Raw genomic sequence first — 20,471 nt, forward strand, 5'->3', positions numbered from 1 at the left:
GGCACAAGGAGAGCATGTGAACTCGACACTGAGCGGGCCCTGCCGGGGCTCAAACCAGGAATCTTCTGCCTGTGTAGCAATAATGCTAATCACTGCACCACTGTGGCTCACAGCTTACATCTGCATACTACATGCAGTGCTTCATGTCCACTGTAATCCCGACTCCACAAGATTAGATCTGCTGAGAGGTTTTGTGAATGTTCAGCAATTTCAGTCCTAGAACAGCAAATCTACCTCGAGTTTCAATGGCGGTGTGTTCAGTGTTAAAAGGGCCACTAGTTTGTTTTAACTGGCTTGTTATAATACAGAGGTTTCCTGCATACAGCCACACTGACCTCAGCTTCAGAAAAAACTTCACGTTCTTCCCTCTAATATTACAAATCTCCATTTGGTAACACTTTATCATAAAGTCACACTATTGTGAATTTTAACAAGTTTCCCTTTTAGTGGAGCAGCGCAGACAGACTGTAGCGATGATGTCACATGGAGACAGACCCTGGAACGACTCCAACAGTGAATAATGGAACAGCAGCGATGGTGATTTTAATGTGGCAGCAGCACGTTTTCTGACTCACAGCTTCACGTCTGACATTCAGATGAACTAATCTGGATATATAGTAATCAGCAGATGTCACCAAATGCTATGTGGACAGACTTGCGCATGTTTGAAGAAACTGATGCAAAAATAATGGGATATAAGAAAAACTGTATAAAACTAAATTAAAATAGAAAAAAAAATGTCTGATAGTTATAAAATGGAAATAATAGCGTTACTCATCACTACTTAAGCAAAACCCAGCTGGAAAAAAAAAAAAAATAGAAACTTTCCAGAATCTCCCAAACCAAGAAATCAGCATAAACATCAACAGAATAACAACATAAAAACTACTGTAAATATATACAAAAGACAGAATCTCCGTTTCTACATGTCTGAACAAACGGACTGTTACCAACCTGGCGTTTACTGACGCCAAACAAAACATCAGATCTAGGCAAATCTAGAAAACTTCATAAATACTGATCTTGGACAGTTATCATTAAGAGAGTTGCTCATTTACAACAGTAAACACAGCCTGGTCCAGCCTTCACAGGTATAAAGTTACCGTTCACCTCCCAATTAGCCCCTACCCAATCCTGACCATACCCCTACCCTTTTTAAAAAGGGCCAAACAGAGCATTTGGTGCGTATCAGTTAGATTGATTATTTTCTGTGTTCTGTGGTTTCCAAAACGAGGGAGAACAATTTCATAAAACCAAAAATTACATATTCTGATTACTTAGAGCAGGGGTGTCGAACTCCAGGCCTCGAGGACCTCCTCAACATGCCTTGAGGTTCTCCAGAGGCCTGGTAATGAGCTAATCATTTGATTCAGGTGTGTTGACCCAGGGTGAGATCTAAAACCTGCAGGACACCGGCCCTCAAGGCCTGGAGTTCAACACCGTTGGCTGAGAGTTAGGGATAGAGTTATACTCTGATGACTTAGACTTCAGAGGGTTAAATACATGTCACACAGTAAGTTACAAGTGTATCATGTATTCAGACACTGACACAAAATTAGCTGTTACACCTAGGAATGGTCTGGGCACCTTCCTTTGGAGGTTTGTTGGGCATATTCGGCTGAGAGAACTCAGTGAAAGGATTATAAATCTCATCTAGTCTCCCTCAGGGGGAACTGAAAAACTTCCCTATAGAGAAAAGTATGTGGAATACCCTGCTTAGCCTGGTACTGTGAGACATGACTCCAAATAAGTAGAAGAAAATGGATGGACAGGATTAAGGCATGTGCAATGAACCTGTGACTTTCAGGGACCCTGTGGGTCCTGGACAGTTGGCCTCTTTGCCAGGCTGGTACTGTGGACTTGGTCAAAGAAAAAAGATAACTGTGCTCATATAAAGAAAGATGAAAATGCTGGTCGGGGCCGCAGTAGCAGGTTATGTAGGTAATTCTTTCTTTTTTTTCACCAAAAATATGAAATGCTTTCAGTCAACAACTAGGAATAGGCTGAGCTATCAACCTTTGCTATGGCAGTATTTATGAAGGGGTTTCTGAGGTAAACCTGCTGCTCCCTTCAAGTCCACAGAGGTCCCTGGAAACTAGTATGCAAAGGCATATGCGGCGTTATGTAACCGCTTCCTCTGTAGTTCAATCCACATCAACAGAGAAGAGGGGAAGATGAATGTGTCAACATTTTTACAAGTAATTTACATCTCCCTTATTAAAGCCAAGACTCCAGAATAAGAGCACAGCAGTGCATGTTCATGTGCAAGTTTAATTTTCCCCATTTCGCCTATAGAAGCTGGAAATGGAAGGCGCAGCCACATTTGTACTGAATGAACATAATGCGGCTGTGCTCCGCGTGTCTGTGTCAGGGGAACTCCTGCTGAGTGAAAGGAATCCGAGAAGCGGTCACGTGAACCCTCGCTGCTGCATTTCCATTAAAATCTCATCTGTGTTCGTGCTGGGGACGTTGCACACACCGTTTACAGCAAGCGCACGAAAAATAATGAACCTCTACACGAGAAGACTTGGGCTGAGAAGCAAGCAGGAAACGTGCAGCCATTAACGCCAACATTAACGCCCATCTGTGTTATATGCAAGGGTTCCATTATCGCTCACATACATGAAAAACAGAAGCTCACAGACCAGGTTAGTGTGGACTGAATTACATCTGCATCAGAGAGATTGTTCTGCCTAAATCATCCTTTTCTTCATAAGTGGCCACATGTGGCTATAAAAGAGATTACAGTTGTGCTACTTAAAGGCTTTATTGTGCACAGTGGTAATGCTAATGTTAATATAAGGATCTTGAACATCATGATGTTCAGAGGATAATGTTACTTTGGTTTGCATCTTAGAATATTTGGACCACAAAGTTCAGAAGGGTTTTATTTATTCTGAAGCAAACAAACATACAAACACTGACACATGTTCAGTGAAATCTAGTTTGGAACTACTAAATGTGGATTCAATTATATTACACTGGTAAAGACCTTGATAAACTATCAGTAAGGCCGGGGCTTGTTGCTCCCGTTCGTCAACACCAAGTGGGGTAAATTAAGCTCGTTGTGCCTAACAGAGGACTAAAACCAATCCATTGGTCTGTGACAGCTTTCTGCATTTGGAGACTGTCAGCCCCTCAAATCCAACACCCAAATATTCTTCTTTCCAATCTCCACTAATCCTTTGTTTCACTTTTATCCTGTCCCTGATTGGACTGATGTCCCAGTGACTTCTCCACCAACGAGTATCTCACCTGCTTCAAAAAGCAGTCCAGCCCTGACTGATTTAAAGTGTCTCTTGGTTTCCGTCATGGATGGATGGATAGTTTGTGCTTTGTTGTTCTGATCCTTTAATTCTGTGCAAACCTAAGAAGGCTCATCGTAACTAAAGAGAAATAAAACATTTATTTTTAGACGTGCTACTAACATGTGTATCTGTTTAGAGAGAAATGGTGCAGGTGACTGGAAGAGTGGGTCATATTTTGACAAAGATGATGGAAAGCTGCTAATAACCGACGTAAGTGTCGTATTTATTTTTAGTATACGGGTCTAGTTTAGTATTCTTTAAAAATGGAGATGCTGAAATTTCTCCACAATCTTTACAATAGTTGCAGTTATATTTCCATCTGGACCTTAGCGTGTTGATCGACTGAGAGACCCCATTAGGGCTGACTGACACCGCTGACCCCTGAGCCTGTCTTCTAGCACCGTTTTTTAAAACCGATAAGCATTCTGAGCTCTTATTTAATCCCATGGTTCTTTTTCTCACCCCCCCTCCGTGTCCCTGTTGCCTCCCTCTTCATTTTCAGATGCACATCTCTTCCATTCCTCTCCACCCACCGCAGCAGCAGGGAAGTCCCTTGAAGATGGTGCTCCATCAGTAATGATTTTCTGCACAGCTGAGCAATGAAAGGTACACATGCACTCAGTCTGCCTGGCTCTCCCTGCCTGGCTCTCTCGCTCTGTGTAAACCCCATCATCCATCCCTCAATGCATCTCATTAAAGTTTTAAAGCGAAGGTAAGCCGGCACATCAGTGAATTCTTCCATCCGCCTGCTCTAACCCTGCGAAACTCCACCCCACCCCTTCCTCATTTTCTCCCCGTTTCTTACTCTGGGGCTGTGTGAAATTAAAGAGAAGGCAGCCGGGCATCTCTTTATTTAGAAAATAATAAGCAAACAGGCGAGACAGCACCTAACTGAAGATGGAGCATGAAGAGTGACGGCACTGAGGAAGGGAGGCTGAAGCCCCTTTGAAGCAAGTCAGTTAAGTCTGAGGAGGAGGCTGATGGAGATGTAAGCCATGTTCAATCTGGAAGTTTTCAGTCAAATTGGTATTCTCTACCAAAGTTGGCAGGGGGGGCGGTGAACACCAACCATATACCATGTGTGGAATTACTAACGTGTCTGCAAGTTGTGTCCAGACAACAAGACACTATGTGGCTTTAACTACTGCTGAATATCAGCCAAGTGGCCATTAAGGAATAATGGTAATTTCAAAAATAAAGCTTAACAGTAGCAATGACCACTTAAAGCTGGTTACAATTTCCAACTTTACAGCAGAAAGAAACATGTTTGCAGTCTGGTACAAAAACAATGTTGGTCTTCACAGCTCATCTTTTCCCAGCAGCAGATCCTTTTCTTCGGCAAAGCATCTTTGGTGAGTTGGAGCTCTCACTCGTGATTTTAGATACAGTGTAGTTCAGACCATCCAAGAAGTTTGTGCTCTTGGATGGTAATGCATTTGTACAGTCTATGGACACAGCTTGCTAACCTTGGCTCATAACTCAGCACTCCATTCTCTGGCCAACATGTTCACTTCTGACTCCAGAAAATTAAGATGGCAACAGGCAGAAGGCTGAAGTGGACCATTCGATATATCGCTCTTTGGTTTCTAGGCATAACAGTGGATATGCCCGTCTTTTTGTATAAAGTCTCCCATAATATAATGTCAGTCGAAATGAATCTCAGTTTGAAGCTCCTACGTCACCTCGGTCTCGCGTTATTGCATTCACAAATTTAGGTGTCACACCGCCCACCCATCTGTCCGGTGGGTTGATATAACACATGGATGACAAAACTGGAAACAGAAACTCAAAGCCACTCAAAACTGCCACTTTCAGCCAACAGTCCCTGTCAGCTGAAAGCGACTGTATCTACCTGGTGAACACCGCAGAGATCGATCAATACACACAATCCAAGAGCTCAAACAGTGACTTTTCTTTCTTGACTTTTGCCAACAGACTCTACATACTCATGAACAGAATGTGTTTATAGAGATTAATATAAAAAAGTTATTAGAAAACCCATAAAGTAAAGCTGCACTATATTGTTTATGAACTTATTAGGAAAAATGCATCATTATGAGTTTGCAATAGGACCCATTTTAATACACAGAAAAACCGAACACTACAAATTGATGATGATTGTATCGTTTCATGCATCTTTTATAGCAGTACAAATGAAATTAAAATATATTGATGTCATTATCGGGTGAATCTGCATTTTGCAATTTTTTTTCCATGTTCAAATAAAGACTGAGTGAATGAATAACTTTAAATTTTCTCTTTCTGATGTTCATGTAAGATTTATGTTAAATGAGCTTATCAAATTCCACTGAGCTAAGTAAGGAAATTTCATATATAGCACATACATAATACATGACCAAATTTCCCCTGGTTCATTACCAACCAACAAGTTAGATTCATTAATACAAGCCAGTGAAGGTTGACCTGAGTCTTTAACAGAAAAGATCAGTCCCAACTTTCCCCTGCAGGCCACAGCATCCATTTTTGAAGGCAGAGGGCATTAAAGAACATCTCTGTCAATATTATCCAGCAGCCTTTCAGCAACTTGTTCTTCAAAAGGAGACGTTGGTAAGGGATATCAATATTAATGGCATAATACTGAGACCTCATTATGCTGAAGGTCACGGCTAGATGTGGATTTAGAGAAAGATGAACGAAACTCTTCAACATTTATGGCAGAGAAGAAACATTTATCTAGCTGTAGGACACCTCCTGCAGGCAGCCTGCCATTCTCACTTATACACTTAAAAAAAAAAGTTTCACATTCCCAGTTGAAAATTTGTTAAATCATCCCTGTGACTTCTAGTGTGTGCAAAGTAGATTCAGCAATTAAAATGCAAGAAATGGTGCAAGTAAGAACTGATTTATGGCACCAAAGGGAGCAGGAACACTGCAGATAGAGACTGTATCTGGGCTGGTAATGCATCAAAGATGAGGCGCTCACCTGAATTTTTCAGGTATCATGTAACAAGAAAACTCCTTTTTGCTTTTACTTTCTCAATCACCATCTCCACACCACGAACAATTTAACCATGAATCACCGTAACAAAGCACATTTTCGGGAGCCGAGATATGGACATTTATTTTTCTTGTGCAAAAATAGAAAAGAGAACAATGGTAAAGTGCAACTGCATTATACTGCTAACACAACATTAAGTGTTATGACCCCATAAATTTGAGTCTATGCCAAACTTCAACTAGTGACAAAGGCAGTGATGAGCAGCCTTTTAGCCTCCATTTCTAACTGTGGTGTGTGGGACTGTATCTAAGGTTTACACTATTAACTTAGTAATTATGTGGCAGCGCATTTCAGGTCAGTTTATAAAGTAGGTGACATAGTGCATTACTTTTAAGAAAGGTATCAAGTAATGATTCTGCAAAAAGTACTCCACCCTCTTGTGCACTTCAGTCTTTGAAACCTGAAAGGTTGCACACAAAAGGCAAGATCAAAAGGTGGAATGCAAGACCAACGCATCCATGCTTTTGATTTACACTCATTTTGGTTAAATTTGGGTACAAAAATGACTTTACTCATAATTTAGTAGAGTTACCAACGGTGTCCGATTTTCCTTATTTAAATGGTCCGATATGAGGGATTAAAACCTGGTTACTGAGCCACTGACACATTTGTACATATGGGGAAGTGTGACACCCAGACCCGTCACCTGCAGAGCCTCATTTACCAGTCAGAAATGACAGCTCCCTCAGAGATAATGTGGACTTACTGGGTATAAATGCATATCCACAGTAAGTGTGTGTCCTGACAGGATATCAGAGCTGATGCAATCACCCCTGCCTCTTTGTGCAAGCCCCCCCACACCACACTGCCCGACACACCAGTGACGGACTGATGTAACCTACATGCCCCCACGGTTCAGCTTGAAGCTCCATCAGTACAGTCCTCTGAATGATGCATAATAGTGCATTTACATCAGGCCACTGTATAAGCCAAGTTTCCCAAATGAACTCATTCGCCTGAATATTTTTCACCTCTTTTACTGAAGAGTTCTCTGCAGGGATCATCATTTCTGCATCACTGTGGATGATGCCGATCTACATTTTTCATCACAGCTGAATTTTTCTCATCATGGCTGAATACTGAGCAGAAGCTCAGAGGAATGTTTGCTCTCTGCACAGGACAACTTCATATCCTCAGAGTGTGCAAGCTGTGACTTGCTAACAAGCATCTGAAATAATTGAAAGACTGACGCACAATTTCCTGCATGTTTAAAAATATATCCATAAACATGGATTAGCCCCTCATGTGCTGTGGGATTTTCAGGCAACCAAATTATTACTCTTGCTAAGTACAAAAACACTAAAGGCTTTAAATTAATTGTTAATTTTCTCTGTCAGTTGTTTGTATGTGCCCAATTCCCCTCAAAAACATTAGTTTCTTTCTGCATTTGCACAAAAGAAGGAATTTGATGTCAACAGGCCTTCCCTGCAGTGCATCATCTGTCAGAAGAGGTTGACTAATTGACTTACATGATGCCAAACAAGTTAAAGAGGCGCTTGGAAACCAAACATCCATTCTGAGGGAAATTTGGCTTATAGCCCTGGATCACAACCACAGGCAATCAGACCATTTGTTGGATTGTGATAAAGTGTCTAATAAGGCGATTGAGGTGCTTCTATATATGCAGCAGATATCATGCCAGGTCCAAATGCTGCAAAAAGGGGCTGTCAATAGTGCTTTTTCTGATGATGTAATGAAAAGAAGAACTCAAGATATCAGACACGTCAGATCACACAGAAGCCGTTTAATGTAGACATGAATGAAAATATGCCCTAAAAATGTTGCTTGACCTTTGGTGTCCTTGGACACAAAAAGTTTGAAAACCACCACACACAAAAAGATGCAGGGAGACTGGACTGGTGAAGAGCATTTGTAACCGAAAAACATGCTCCATGATGAGCAGCTATTACCCTATTTTTCGGACCATAAGGCGCACCAGATTATAAGGCGCATTAAGTGAAACAAAAAAGTCAGATAAGTCCAATTTTACTCAGCTCATTCTTCTTGCTTCCTCCACGTCCGTACCATTGATTGATTAATGTTGAATTCTCTCACAGCTGCTCTATTCCATTGTTGTTGCAGTATATTAATGACTAACCTCGTATTGTGGATGGATTATCTCAGTTGTTCTCCTGACTGACGTTTGGTCCCTTTTCAGCATCCTGCCATGCGATTGCATTTGTCCCTAACCATCGGGAACCCTCACGTTAACTTTTATCGAGTGGAAAAAAGTTAGCGTTCATCCTGCAGCTTCACCGTTTGTTATGCTAACATAGCTGTGTCGCTAGCAAACACATAGCACATCATTATATACCAGCTAGCCTAACTTCAGAAACCCTACAAACGTAACTGCTGTTTAGTTTTCTGTCTTCATTTATGTTGGAAGTGATAGCAGAGCTGTACTTTTTAATTTTTTCAGAAATCTCTCAGTCAAAACATGCTATATGATGTTCAGGTGGAAACTAGCGAGCTAACTTCCTGCTAACTTCTAACTCCATTAAATTTCACAAATTCTGTTTTCATGGATGCCTGGATGTTAAACTTAATTGTTACAACTGGTAAAGCAGCAATGCTGATCGTTTTATTACAGATGAAAGAATTTAGATGGTTTTTAACTCTCAGTGATGCCGCAGTGTTCGTTTGACTTTGGGACCTGAAGCAGACGGAGTTTTGGACCCAGATTCCTCCGTGAGGCTCCTGACTACGGCAGCTGTAATGTTGCGGCTTCCTAGCTTACCAAAGTCATTCTAAGACATTTTTTGACAGATTTTTGAGTGCCATGTACCACATAAAATCGGTTCGAGGTCAGTAAGCACAACCAGCATTCATACATCAGGCGCACCGGATTATAATGCGGACTCTCGATTTTTGAGAAAATTAATAGATTTTAAGTGTGCCTTAAAGTGTGGAAAATACGGTAAGTAGCAACAGAAGTTGAGTTGTTTAGGACTCCATGTTACAAACGTATCAATATTTAAAGCTGGTACGTCTGTATTCTGCACCGCAGCAATTTCCTAATGTTGTAAACCTGCTCAACATTTGGCAATAAAACCCTTTCTGATTCTGATTCTGAAGCGATGTGTAATACCACGAAAATGATATTTTATTCTACACCTTTAACATGCGAGCTGACCAAAGAAAACCCATCCAATCTACCTCACTACTTCAGAACATATTCCAGATGTACCGTCTCCACTTTATCGATGCCTCTATGTTTCAGACTTGTAATGGGGGGGAGGAAGAAGCAGAGATAAAAAGGATTGAAAATGAGAGAGACATTACCAACGTAGGGCGATCTTGATGGGCGTAGTGAGACAGGATGTAAAGAGGTCAGCGGGGAGGTCAGGGTTCATGGGCAGCAGCTCACTGGCCTCACAGGCGGCAAGCTGGATGCAGTTCTTCATGGAGGGCGGCAGGGGCATTTGGGCAAGCGGGTGGCTGGGGTTGATGGCTGCCACCTGATTGGACACAAAAATGTGATTTATTTCTAACATTTATCTGACAACCACAGTCAAACGTTCAAACATTTATCTAGGAGACTTTTCATAGCTGCAACAACCACAGAGAGTAATCTCAGAAGTCCAAGTTTCAGTCCTAAAACAATGATTTATTTAATTCTCCACAGCTTGACCAGTTTTCTGGGGAGATGAATAACAAAGATCTATAGAGAAAGGGAGCTGGATGACTATCTCACATCTGTCAGACTACAAAGCACACAGACACATAGTGAGCATCAAATGAAATGTGGAATTGAGTTCAGACCAAATGCCAAAGACACTTTTTGCATGGTGCAATTACATACAAACATGCAAACTGATTCAAATTCACACTGGGTGACTACAGGGAAACCCACGCAGTCAAAATATTAAACTTTGGTGAAAACATCTGTTAGATGCTGCTTTGTGAAATCCTGTGAGCTGTAGCTCTCTCAGACTGATGGGTCTCCTGATGCCACCGACAATCAGAAATGGAGCCTGCAGGGAGACCGTGTGGTTAACTTCACTTTTATAGAGACAGAACAGGACAATTAAACCAAACAGATTTCCTGAAATATAAAACTGTCACTCAGTAATTGGTATGACTTTGAGAAGGTAGTACTACACCTATTGGCCGTTACAGGAGAAATATTTGTGGGTTGGGGAAAGTGCAAAAACACTCCGGTGTAAGAGAACGCTTTGTGTTGGCCCTGAACACCCCATAATAATTTCACTTTGATGAATATTATCTGATCTCTATCATTTCTGCACGCTTCTTTATGATACAGATTTAATTTGAAATTGTTAAAAAGTATCCATCTACACTCAGTGTAGTTTAAAAAACAACAACAACAACTTTTTCAACCTTTACGAGTCATTTGTCTGTGGCCTGAATTGTTCTCATGTGCATTCATTTTTATTTAATTATCACTTAAATGTGACTACAGCTTGACTCAAGTCCATCTTCAGTTTAATGTACATAACCACACATGTGTGTAATGTAAAAAAATCCCACCAATACGATGCATATAATGATCAAAACTAAAGTAAAAAGTCTGCTACTTTAATAATGTCATCAGTAAAGTAAAGCATGCCGGTGCTAAAGATTTGGTCCTTATTGACAAAGGCAGTGGATCAAAATTCAAGAGGGCCTTGAGAAAAACCTGCCCCAGAATGCAACAGCTCTGAGTGAGTTTACATTTCAGCATGACAATGATCCAAAGCGTGCACACTTAAACTCCACAGAACATCTGTGGTAAGACATCACGATGGTAGCAGAGGCTTCTTTAGTAGAAGGTGATAAACAGCAAAACTTCAGGTGTACAAAACAAGCAGAGACTTATCCAGGCACACTGGATAAGTTATATACCTATGTGGTATGTGATTTTTGTTGCCATGATGCCAGGTCTCTCTTGGAAATGAGATTTTTAATCTCAATGAGATTTTTTACCTGGATAAATAAAGGATTAATAATAATAAACTGAACGCTGGAAACACATTCAAAAAGTGTTCTTAGCACCTGAAGCACTGTAACAAAAGGCAGAATGCTGGTATTTTAGTGGCAGAGTCAGGGTTTGGATACAGAAGCAGGTTGAGATCACAGCAGATGCAGACGCCAAGCTGAAGAGCAGATAAGGCATGAAATTAAAGGTTAGGTGTAAATTAGAGAGCAGCAGTTTGAGTTGAAGAAAGAAAATAACTACAGTAAGAAAAGTAAGATGAAAACATTTGAAGTCTTTGTCATCTTGATGTAAAATGGTAAATGGCCTGCATTTACTAGTCCCTAAGGACCCCAAAGCACTTTACACATTCAGTCATCCACACATCAACACACTGGTGATGGCAGCTACATTGTAGCCACAGCCAACCTTGGGTGCACTGACAGAGGCGAGGCTGCCGGACACTGGCGCCACCGGGCCCTCTGACCACCACCACCAGTAGGCAACGGGTGAAGTGTCTTGCCAAGGACACAACGACCGAGACTGTCGGAGCCAGGGCTTGAACCGGCAACCTTCCGATTACAAGACGAACTCAACTGCCAACTCTTGAGCCACGATCGCCAACCAACAATGAAAACTACCAAAGTCCAAGTGTGATTTTATGCAAATGTCCAGCGACATCAAATCGAGGCTTGAGCACCCTGCACCACCTACACCAGCCTGACTCGTGTCACTGTTGCAAGCTGCTGGTTGGTGTTCATCAGACCTGCTATCATCTCACCACTGATGGGCAAACAAATGATCACTTCTTTCATCTTTGAGGCCAAAAAAATGTTCATTGTTTGGCACCGAAAAGTGTCGTATTTATTACAGGTTGCACCTTGAACATCACAGAGATGTATAGAAGCTGCTGTACAGTGCTTACTGCATTAAAAATGAAAACACATGGGAGGGAGAAGACAAAAAAACTCAGCAAAGCCCAAAAAAGTTCAACTTTTGGCTGCTTTTATGGACAGCGTTGGGTAAGGAAAGGAAAAAAAACCCTCACAAGTCTGACTACAAGCTTTTGGTTTTTTGTTTGTTTTTTTAAAGTTTGTCACCTTGATCTACAAGGCAAAAAATTAGAAATGACACACCGGCTCAGACTTTTTCACATTGTAATGACACCGTGATAGGTTATTGATCCCAGTGGGAAGTTTTCCCCGTTCGCAGCCTCTCAGGAGGTGGTCTTTGATGGTAACAAAATAAATAAAAATCTCTCTCGTCTATTCTGAGAGCTGCATTAGTGTGATACTTTAACACTCTGGGGCGGCTCAGTCAATATTTGCAAATGTAAAAAATGAGAGAGGCCTGTGTATGATGTAAAACTTTAATTATATTTGGAGCTCTTGACTATCTATGTGCTCATTGTGCTGTTGATTTGTTTCCTGGGAGTTCAATACGTTTCCTGTCTTTTGCTTAGTAAACTTTAATGAGCTGTGGGTCTTAATGGAGGCAGCAATCCAAGACTTCCCTTTATCATCACTGACTGCTATTGCTTGTTTCTTTCATTCTGCAGCCCTGCCTAATTTTAGCAGGAAATTAGCCAGGGAGACTTATATTATTAGTATTATTATCGTTGCCTCTTTTCTCCAAAGCACAGGGAACTATTACTTTAAAAGACTGAAGACTGCTTCACACAGCTTGTAAATAGTTTTTTTTATTATTATATGCCAAATAAGTTTGTATTTGTAACAGAGACCACAGCGCTGCTCCTAAAAGACATCCACGATCAGTGAACTCATTGCTGAAGTCACGAGCTGCGGAGATCGAATCTCGCCTCTTTTATTGTTCCATCAGAACTCCACCATAAACTGTCCGAGGACAAAGCACAATCAAATATTTTATCATCGCAGCATCTAATTTAGGAAAAAGTAAAGAAATATCTGACAGCTCTGAGAAATTACAGACAGATTCGGATAAATAAAGAACTCTGTTTACCAGACGGTGTTTCTGACTGCACAGACATATATTCTTTAGTAAAGAACCATCAGAATTATCAACTCTGTAGAACAAGTTAAGGATGTACTTAAAAATGTGCCACATACATAGTTACATAGTTAAACAGTTCTGTTCATACTGATCATGAGTGTGAAACAGCTTCGGTTTCTAATATGCAACAAAACAAAAACAACATGACAGCCAGAGGACGAACTGAGGGGCTGCACCAGGATCGATCAGGGTTGTTCTGATAGTGAAATATGCAAAGGAGACCAGAATAAAATAATATGCAGCTGTAAAGAGGCATCAACAGCTTCCTTTTTAACCTGCCGAGTTTGCATTGAGCTTTGTTTCTTTCTTTGGCTGTTTATGTAGCAGTGATGTTTACACTGCTGTGTATGCTCTGCTAACAGCACACTGCCACGGCATTGATTTTTTAACCTGCTGGATTTCTTCATTTTTGTCCTTATAAGTCCAGTTTTAAAAGTCTAAATACATCATAAGCAGGCTTTTAGACTTTCACTGTACTTCATTTAACTACTTTGGCAGTGCTGTGAAATCAGATTTAAAATAAATGGAAAATCTCCTCGATTTAGTTGACTCCATAAAATAACGTGCAGAAAAAGCATGAAATTATCATATTGATGTCAGGTATTACAGATTTGTAACTTTGGTTGAGCCACCGTAAAAACTCTTGCATCAGCAAAGCATCTGGCACACGTTTGATAGATTTTGGACATAAAGTCGAAGACTAAAATGCGATTGCAGCAGATGGGGAAACCTAAAAAGATGCACAGTACAATCCAGTGTTTGATCTGCAAATCCTAACTTTAGACTGAACAAAACGTAGACCTCTGAAATCATCATTTCACAGGTGATGAGATACTATATATGTTTGTTTCGTCGATTCTTGAGTACACACTTGGAATTATAGATTTAACTGACTGAAAACACAATATATAATGAATAAGCTGTAATGAGATTCAAAACACCTAAAGTTATATATAGTTATATATAGCTAAAGGTGATAGAAGTAATTTTTTAAGTGAACTAATCTCCATGTTCTTTGTTCCAGTGCTGGATAAAAGTCAACATGTGTGTTTGATTTACAGGAAGCAGCGTGAGTGCAACCTTACTTTTAGGGTCTGCAGTGTTTGTGTGGGATGCATAAACACACTGTGATCATACACTGCACAGCTGGTCTAACTGTAGATATAAATTACAAATTGTTCCTCTAAGACCGCTTGAAGAGCCGTAGACACTCTGAACAGCTGTTTGCTGCAGCAGAAAATGTTGCTTTAAGTGCTAAAACTCTTTTAGTGTGTGCAAACACTTTTGGGATTACAGACATAAAGGTGGAGGGGGACGAGCAGTTGCGAGAATCTTCAGACTGCCTGTCACAGAGCGAGAGAATACACTACAAGCTTTGGCAATCAAGCTACACTATCAAAAGAACACATAATCACATAGCCGGCAAGCAACAAATCCCATGAGCACCAGCATACAAACAAAGGGTGCAGGAGTCTGGACATTTATGGATTTAAAAACATGCCATGTGATAGCATTTAATACAAAGGAAAGATGTGTTTGATTTTGCACAATTTCTAGACAAGCAATTATATTAAAACCAATCTGGAGAATTGAAAATGTTAATTAATTCATTCAAAATGTCAAATTTACTTCAGTTGTATCCAGAGCACGATTAAACAGACCAAGTGAGCACTCCATAAGCATTCCTTTACTTGATTCAGGTTTGTCCAAATGTGATTCTGTAACAAAGCACAGCGCCTGACAGGAATCTCTTTCCTGGATCTCCACAGCTTATGAGTGCTGCAGCTCAGCGTCTGACGCAAGCCAGAGTAAAACCTCAGAACACCTGAGGCATGCACGGAGGGGACGCGCCTCTCTTTTTGCACCTGAGCAGCATCACAGGACGAGACAAGCAAACAAAAACAAATGATCCGCAGGCACATTTTATTCAGAAAGCTGCAATAAGCTGAATTCATTGTCCAGAATACTTCTAACGCAGTTTGGAAATAAGGTAATTAAAAGGTACAGGAAATGCCTGTGATGGAGGAAGTGTAGTTTTATATAATGCCTCATTGCTCAGTCTTCCAGCCCTGTGCCAGTCCAATAACTCATTAGCTGGCTCTATAGTAAGTAGTAAAAAATGTAAAAGCTCAGATTTACTGTACTGCTCTGCACACACATGAATAAATTAGCATTATTAAAAATACAGAAGAGTAGGTGTTCTTAATGGAGGGGTGATGACGTGTGCAGCTGTGCATTGCTCTCCTATCAAACGAATACGTTCCTCCTCTTTGAAATGCTCGCAGGCGTGACTGGGAGCCCCCGCGAATGCATCTGTGCCAATCTTCATCTCTCTAATGAGGAAAACATCGGTCTCTGCGAGCGAGTTGACATCACAAACAAAGCGGCGCGCGCCTTTCTAAAGCCTCTCGTCGAGTCAACCTCAGAACAACACTGTCTCTTGAAAGAAATCTGGCGAAAGCATGTGACGGTGGGCTGCGCTAATCCTAACGGTAAATACAATAACTCTGCCAGCAGAAGCTGATTAACGCCAAACAGCCACTGTAATTATCACATTAGCATATTGTAATCTCGCAAATTACCATGAAAATCACCATGACAGCTTTCTTTTCTCTCTCTCCTCCAGCGGGGAGATCAGGGGACGATTTAATTGCTGAGAATTATTTTTTTAACGGAAAAAAAAAAGAAGAACAAAACAAGAAAACATTGACACTAATCACGAGACTAATCCTCGGGACGGGCGGGGGATGTTATACGTATCATGCTAACAGAGGAAGCGCACAGTCACGCATGGGAGCTACTTTAGTCGAGAAACATTTTTGCAGCCCTGCATTCATTATTCATTAAAATGATAGAAGGAGCAAGTGGAGGCTTAATGTGAGCATCCTGGAAGCGCCAGTAACACAAACACCACACAGACAACACACACACGCTCTTATAGTCCAGCGTACCATAGCTGTGTGCATTGCAGTGATTCACACACACATCTTTCCGTCCCACAGCTAATGCAGTGAGCATGTTCACTGAGTGCACGCAGGAAGTGATGACATATTTAAAAGGAACCAAGTGGCCCCATAATAGCACACTCAGAGCCAACACACAGACACACACTCAGGCCCACTGGCGGACTGAAAGGACCACAGGAGGAGCTCGATATGGGACTGTGGAGGAGTGCTAAAACACTTCCTCCTCCTTTCATATTTTCACCCCATCCGGCTCCTTTATACTCCTTCATCTGCATCATGGCGCATCCAAATAACGCCGTCCCTGGTGAGTTCAGGCCTGTGGTTCTACGTGAATCACGTTCGCCCCGTGTTCATTAACAGGTGTCGTTGGACGATTCCATTTGCGGCCACTCGTCTGTGTATGAGTGCACAAACGTGTGGGTGAGGTGGGAGACGCCCTGCTTGGATGATCTGCTGTATGATTTATTTTTACTTTTTTAAATTCACTGGACGGTATCGCCTCTTGTTATCTTCCAATTATATACTTCCTGTGTGAGTGGGTGAGACGGGCGAGCACTGAGGTGGAAAAGTGAAAAACGCTTATGGATGTACATTTAACCTAAAGGCCTCCTCGGCTTATTTCTTCACTGAAAGGCTACAGTTGAACTCTGAGTCTCTCAAAGTTTTTGTGCAACGATGCAGCTAATGCGTTTGGAGTAGGCTTTGTGCCCTGCTATGAAAAATATAAATATAGTCCTTCTGCACAGCACATCTCAGCTTTCAGTGGCTACAGTGAGGTTACAGATGAAAATCTGGGCCAATGTAGATAGAAATGTTTAAAATAATCATTTGGGTGATAACTAATGTCAATATTTCTGGCATGTTTTATTTTATTTTACACTCTTTTTAGAGAAACACTTTTTTAAATTACCTTTTAAAAGGCATTCAATCAATGATTTCGTGAGCACAAACTCGATGACAAGAGATGAATATCAGCTACTGACACTAGACGCAAATATTCAGCTAATACATCAGTGCATCGTTGACCGCAGTCATGCTGAAAGCTTTAATCCCAAGTCTGTGATATGCTCAACTAACAACAGACAGCACTCCCTGCAAGTCTTACCTCGGTTCGCTTTCAAAAACCCCTGGTGACCCTTTAAGTATTTCCCTCTTTTCAAATTAGCTACAACTATGAGACAATGAGAGGTTTGTGCTCACATTGTTCCCTGATTGATGCTAACATGCTACTTCCACACCATTAGAAAGGCGTCACATACTCGAATTATTGGCCAAGCATTTTGGGGGGTAAGCAAAAAGTAAAAGCTGATTTTTTTCTAATCTTTTTCACTTCTGTTATTTTGAGGAAAGACAAAAAACTGCATCTATGCTTTAATGAAAGTGAGTATTTCAGCTGCTCCTCTTTCTCTTCGATTCATCAAAAACTAATTTAAAGCTCATTTATTGATAATTTTAAGTAGTTGGGAAAAACACTTAAAAATATGGTTAGTGTTAAACTTGCAGCGACTTTTGGAAAAGGGAATAATATTTGAATTAATAAAAATAAATAAAATCCAAACTATGAGCCAGGTTACCTTCAGGGTTTTTGCAAGTCTATTATGTTGATTAGTCCCAGCAATCCACCAGATATTTATTCCCTTGCATATAACAGCTAAATCATAATTGGTCATAAAACAACAGGAAACCTTGCACCACTTTTAAGGTTCACGTGAGCCTTCAAGAAATTTTGTTCTAAAGTGATGAGTTTGTTGCTTTTTGGTCCCCCAACGTATAACTGAATGGGGCACTTTTGCCTTTAGGCACTTTCCAGTAGAGCGGCTCATTCTGAATCACTCAAAAACAAGATTTTTGGAGGATTTTTGATTTAGACTAAGCGGTTTGTGAAGGAACCTGTGTGATGCTACACCAAATGAGAATTGTGATTTTAGCCTTGGACTCGACCTGAGCAAACTTTGACAGAAAAGAGCAGGAGAAGCAAAGAAAAAGCAAAGGATGGAGAGACACTTGTGACGAGCGTTGCGGCGACTCAGCAGTTTGGCTGCTGCCTTTGCCTTCACTTTAACGGGTAACTCAGCACGCACAGCAGCTCTTCTTTACTCTCGCTCTGCCTCCTGCTCTGTACTGTTCATCCTGTACCTCCCTCCCTCTCCTTCTCCTCTCCAGCTAATCTACAGTCTGGCTGAAACTTCTCCATGAATAATTGAGATGAATGACAGCACCATCTCATTACGAATTCACATAACACGCCATAGCCGGAGAGAGAAAGAGAGAAAAAAACGTAATAAAAAGATGAAGCACTGAGAGGACTGGGGCTGGTAGTGCTGTGTGTGTGTGTGTGTGTGTGTGTGTGTGTGTGTGTGTGTGTGTGTGTGTGTGTGTGTGTGTGTGTGTGTGTGTGTGTGTGTGTGTGTGTGTGTGTGAGAGAGTGTGTGTGAGAGATTGGTGATGAAACCAAAACTCAATCATTTAGATCCAGCTGCCTATTTGATTGGCTGCATCACCGCACTGAAGACATCTTGGATTTTTATTAGAAAAGGTTCCAGCTGCGAATCACGAGTCGACTCTCGGTGACACCAATTAGTCCTTTATAAATGCTGTATACATATGTGAGTGTGTGCTCAGTGTGACTGCAATCGGATGAATCACCCAGTTTGCTGCTAATAACTCTTAAATACCAACACATCATTTTGCCCTGTTTGCTCGCACACTGTGTCTGCGTGTGCTTGTATGACTCAGCTCATTCTTTAAGTCTTTTTTCCCCCCAATTACCACCCTGCTACCAACTCGTTCACGCTGTGCGTTTTTGCCTCACCTCCAGCTCCTGCTCTCTCTGCAGGGCAAACTGTTTGAACGACTTGACGATGATTCCCGCGTTGGAGCAGTCGTACACAAAAATGGACGGGCTCCCCATCCACGTCTGCAGGTCGTAGATGGACAGCGGGATGTACTGGGTGTAGTTCTGAGAAAGAGAAGGCAGGAGGGGATAACGTCAGAGTGAGGAATTGGAGAGATAGGTGCATCATGTTATTGCTGATAACTCACTTTTATAGATTTGTGTTTAATTATTAAGCAGTCATCTGTTTGATGAAGAGTGCGAGCAGACGAGCGAGAAAACGAGAAAACCGGAGTGAGGCAGAGGAAAAATGGGGACGATGGGAACACAGACCGAGGAATATAAATCTAATACCCATGGTGCAATAAAGGTGCTCTCCCCTACACTTATTGGAAAATTTGGTTCTTCGCACCTTCTGTGATGCCCGTGTCCACATCAAATCCCCCACTGATGTCCTGTTACAGCAGCCAGCGACACTGCAGCTTCATTTTATAGGATAAGGAATACCGAATAAAATGCGAAAGAAAAGAGGGAGAGGACAATAGGCCCGAGGGTACACTGAGGACGTGGAGCCAAACGCTAGCGCTCGACAGCAGCGGTGCATCATTGTAAGTGGGTGCTTACTTACAGGACAAGATGATGAACAACTCCAGATTTTATATCTGATTCCCCAAAGTCAGCGAGTCTGTCCGCATCAGTGCGATGCTGAGATCACAGCAACCAGGTGAGATTTGATTTAATGTCTGGTTGTCAAGTTATTTTCTGACTGCAAGAATGTTCCAAGAAACTGAAAACATCTTTTTTTTTAACCTGCATTTTAGCCACAGGAGCCTCGGTCCACTTTAAGCTTCTAGGTGAACACTTCAGGAGTTACTACTCCAAAGTGCTTCAGTTACACAGGCTGACTGCCAGCAGTACCATACTGACTGATCCAAAACAAGTATATTAGCTACTAAGATGCATGCAGTATCTACTTATACCTTTAGATACAAATTCACAGTTTCTGTCTTTGTGCAGAAACTTTTAATTGCACTACAATGACCTGTGAGATATTTGGACTCCTTCATTTACGACAAATGACTGGACTACATCAAAGTACATTTTTCCTGTACCTGTGGTGCGTGACAGAGAGCCACTTTGCACTGGAAAAACAAACACAATCGTCACTCATCATCTGGACCAACTGCCAGATGTTGCTCTGTGCGCCTTTGTCTAATTCCTGAAAATAAACATTGGTGTTTCTAAATGAACGATCTCCAGCACCTATTGCCAAAGCACAAGCATGAAATGACATAACGGGATGTTTAAAGACTGATATAGAAATGCTGAGGACACTTCACGGGTACATAAGAGGATGATCTTGAATGGGAGATCCCCCAAAATTAAATCATGTATAGCC

General features: G+C 41.3%; 1 protein-coding gene across 4 annotated transcripts in view; it reads right to left on the bottom strand.

Annotated features, from left to right (window-relative positions):
• Positions 1 to 20,471, bottom strand: part of rptor (regulatory associated protein of MTOR, complex 1) — a 215,254-nt gene that overhangs the window by 117,160 nt on the left and 77,623 nt on the right. For all 4 annotated transcript variants that reach the window (XM_080879217.1, XM_080879214.1, XM_080879215.1 and 1 more), the window contains exons 6-7: positions 19,052 to 19,198; positions 9,610 to 9,785 (exon numbers count right to left, since the gene is read on the bottom strand). In XM_080879217.1, the coding sequence (XP_080735343.1) occupies positions 9,610 to 9,785; positions 19,052 to 19,198 (323 nt within the window). The remainder of the gene's footprint in view (positions 1 to 9,609; positions 9,786 to 19,051; positions 19,199 to 20,471) is intronic.

The sequence above is a fragment of the Rhamphochromis sp. 'chilingali' genome, assembly GCF_963969265.1.
Source record: "Rhamphochromis sp. 'chilingali' genome assembly, chromosome: 4".
NCBI classification, from domain to species: domain Eukaryota; kingdom Metazoa; phylum Chordata; class Actinopteri; order Cichliformes; family Cichlidae; genus Rhamphochromis; species Rhamphochromis sp. 'chilingali'.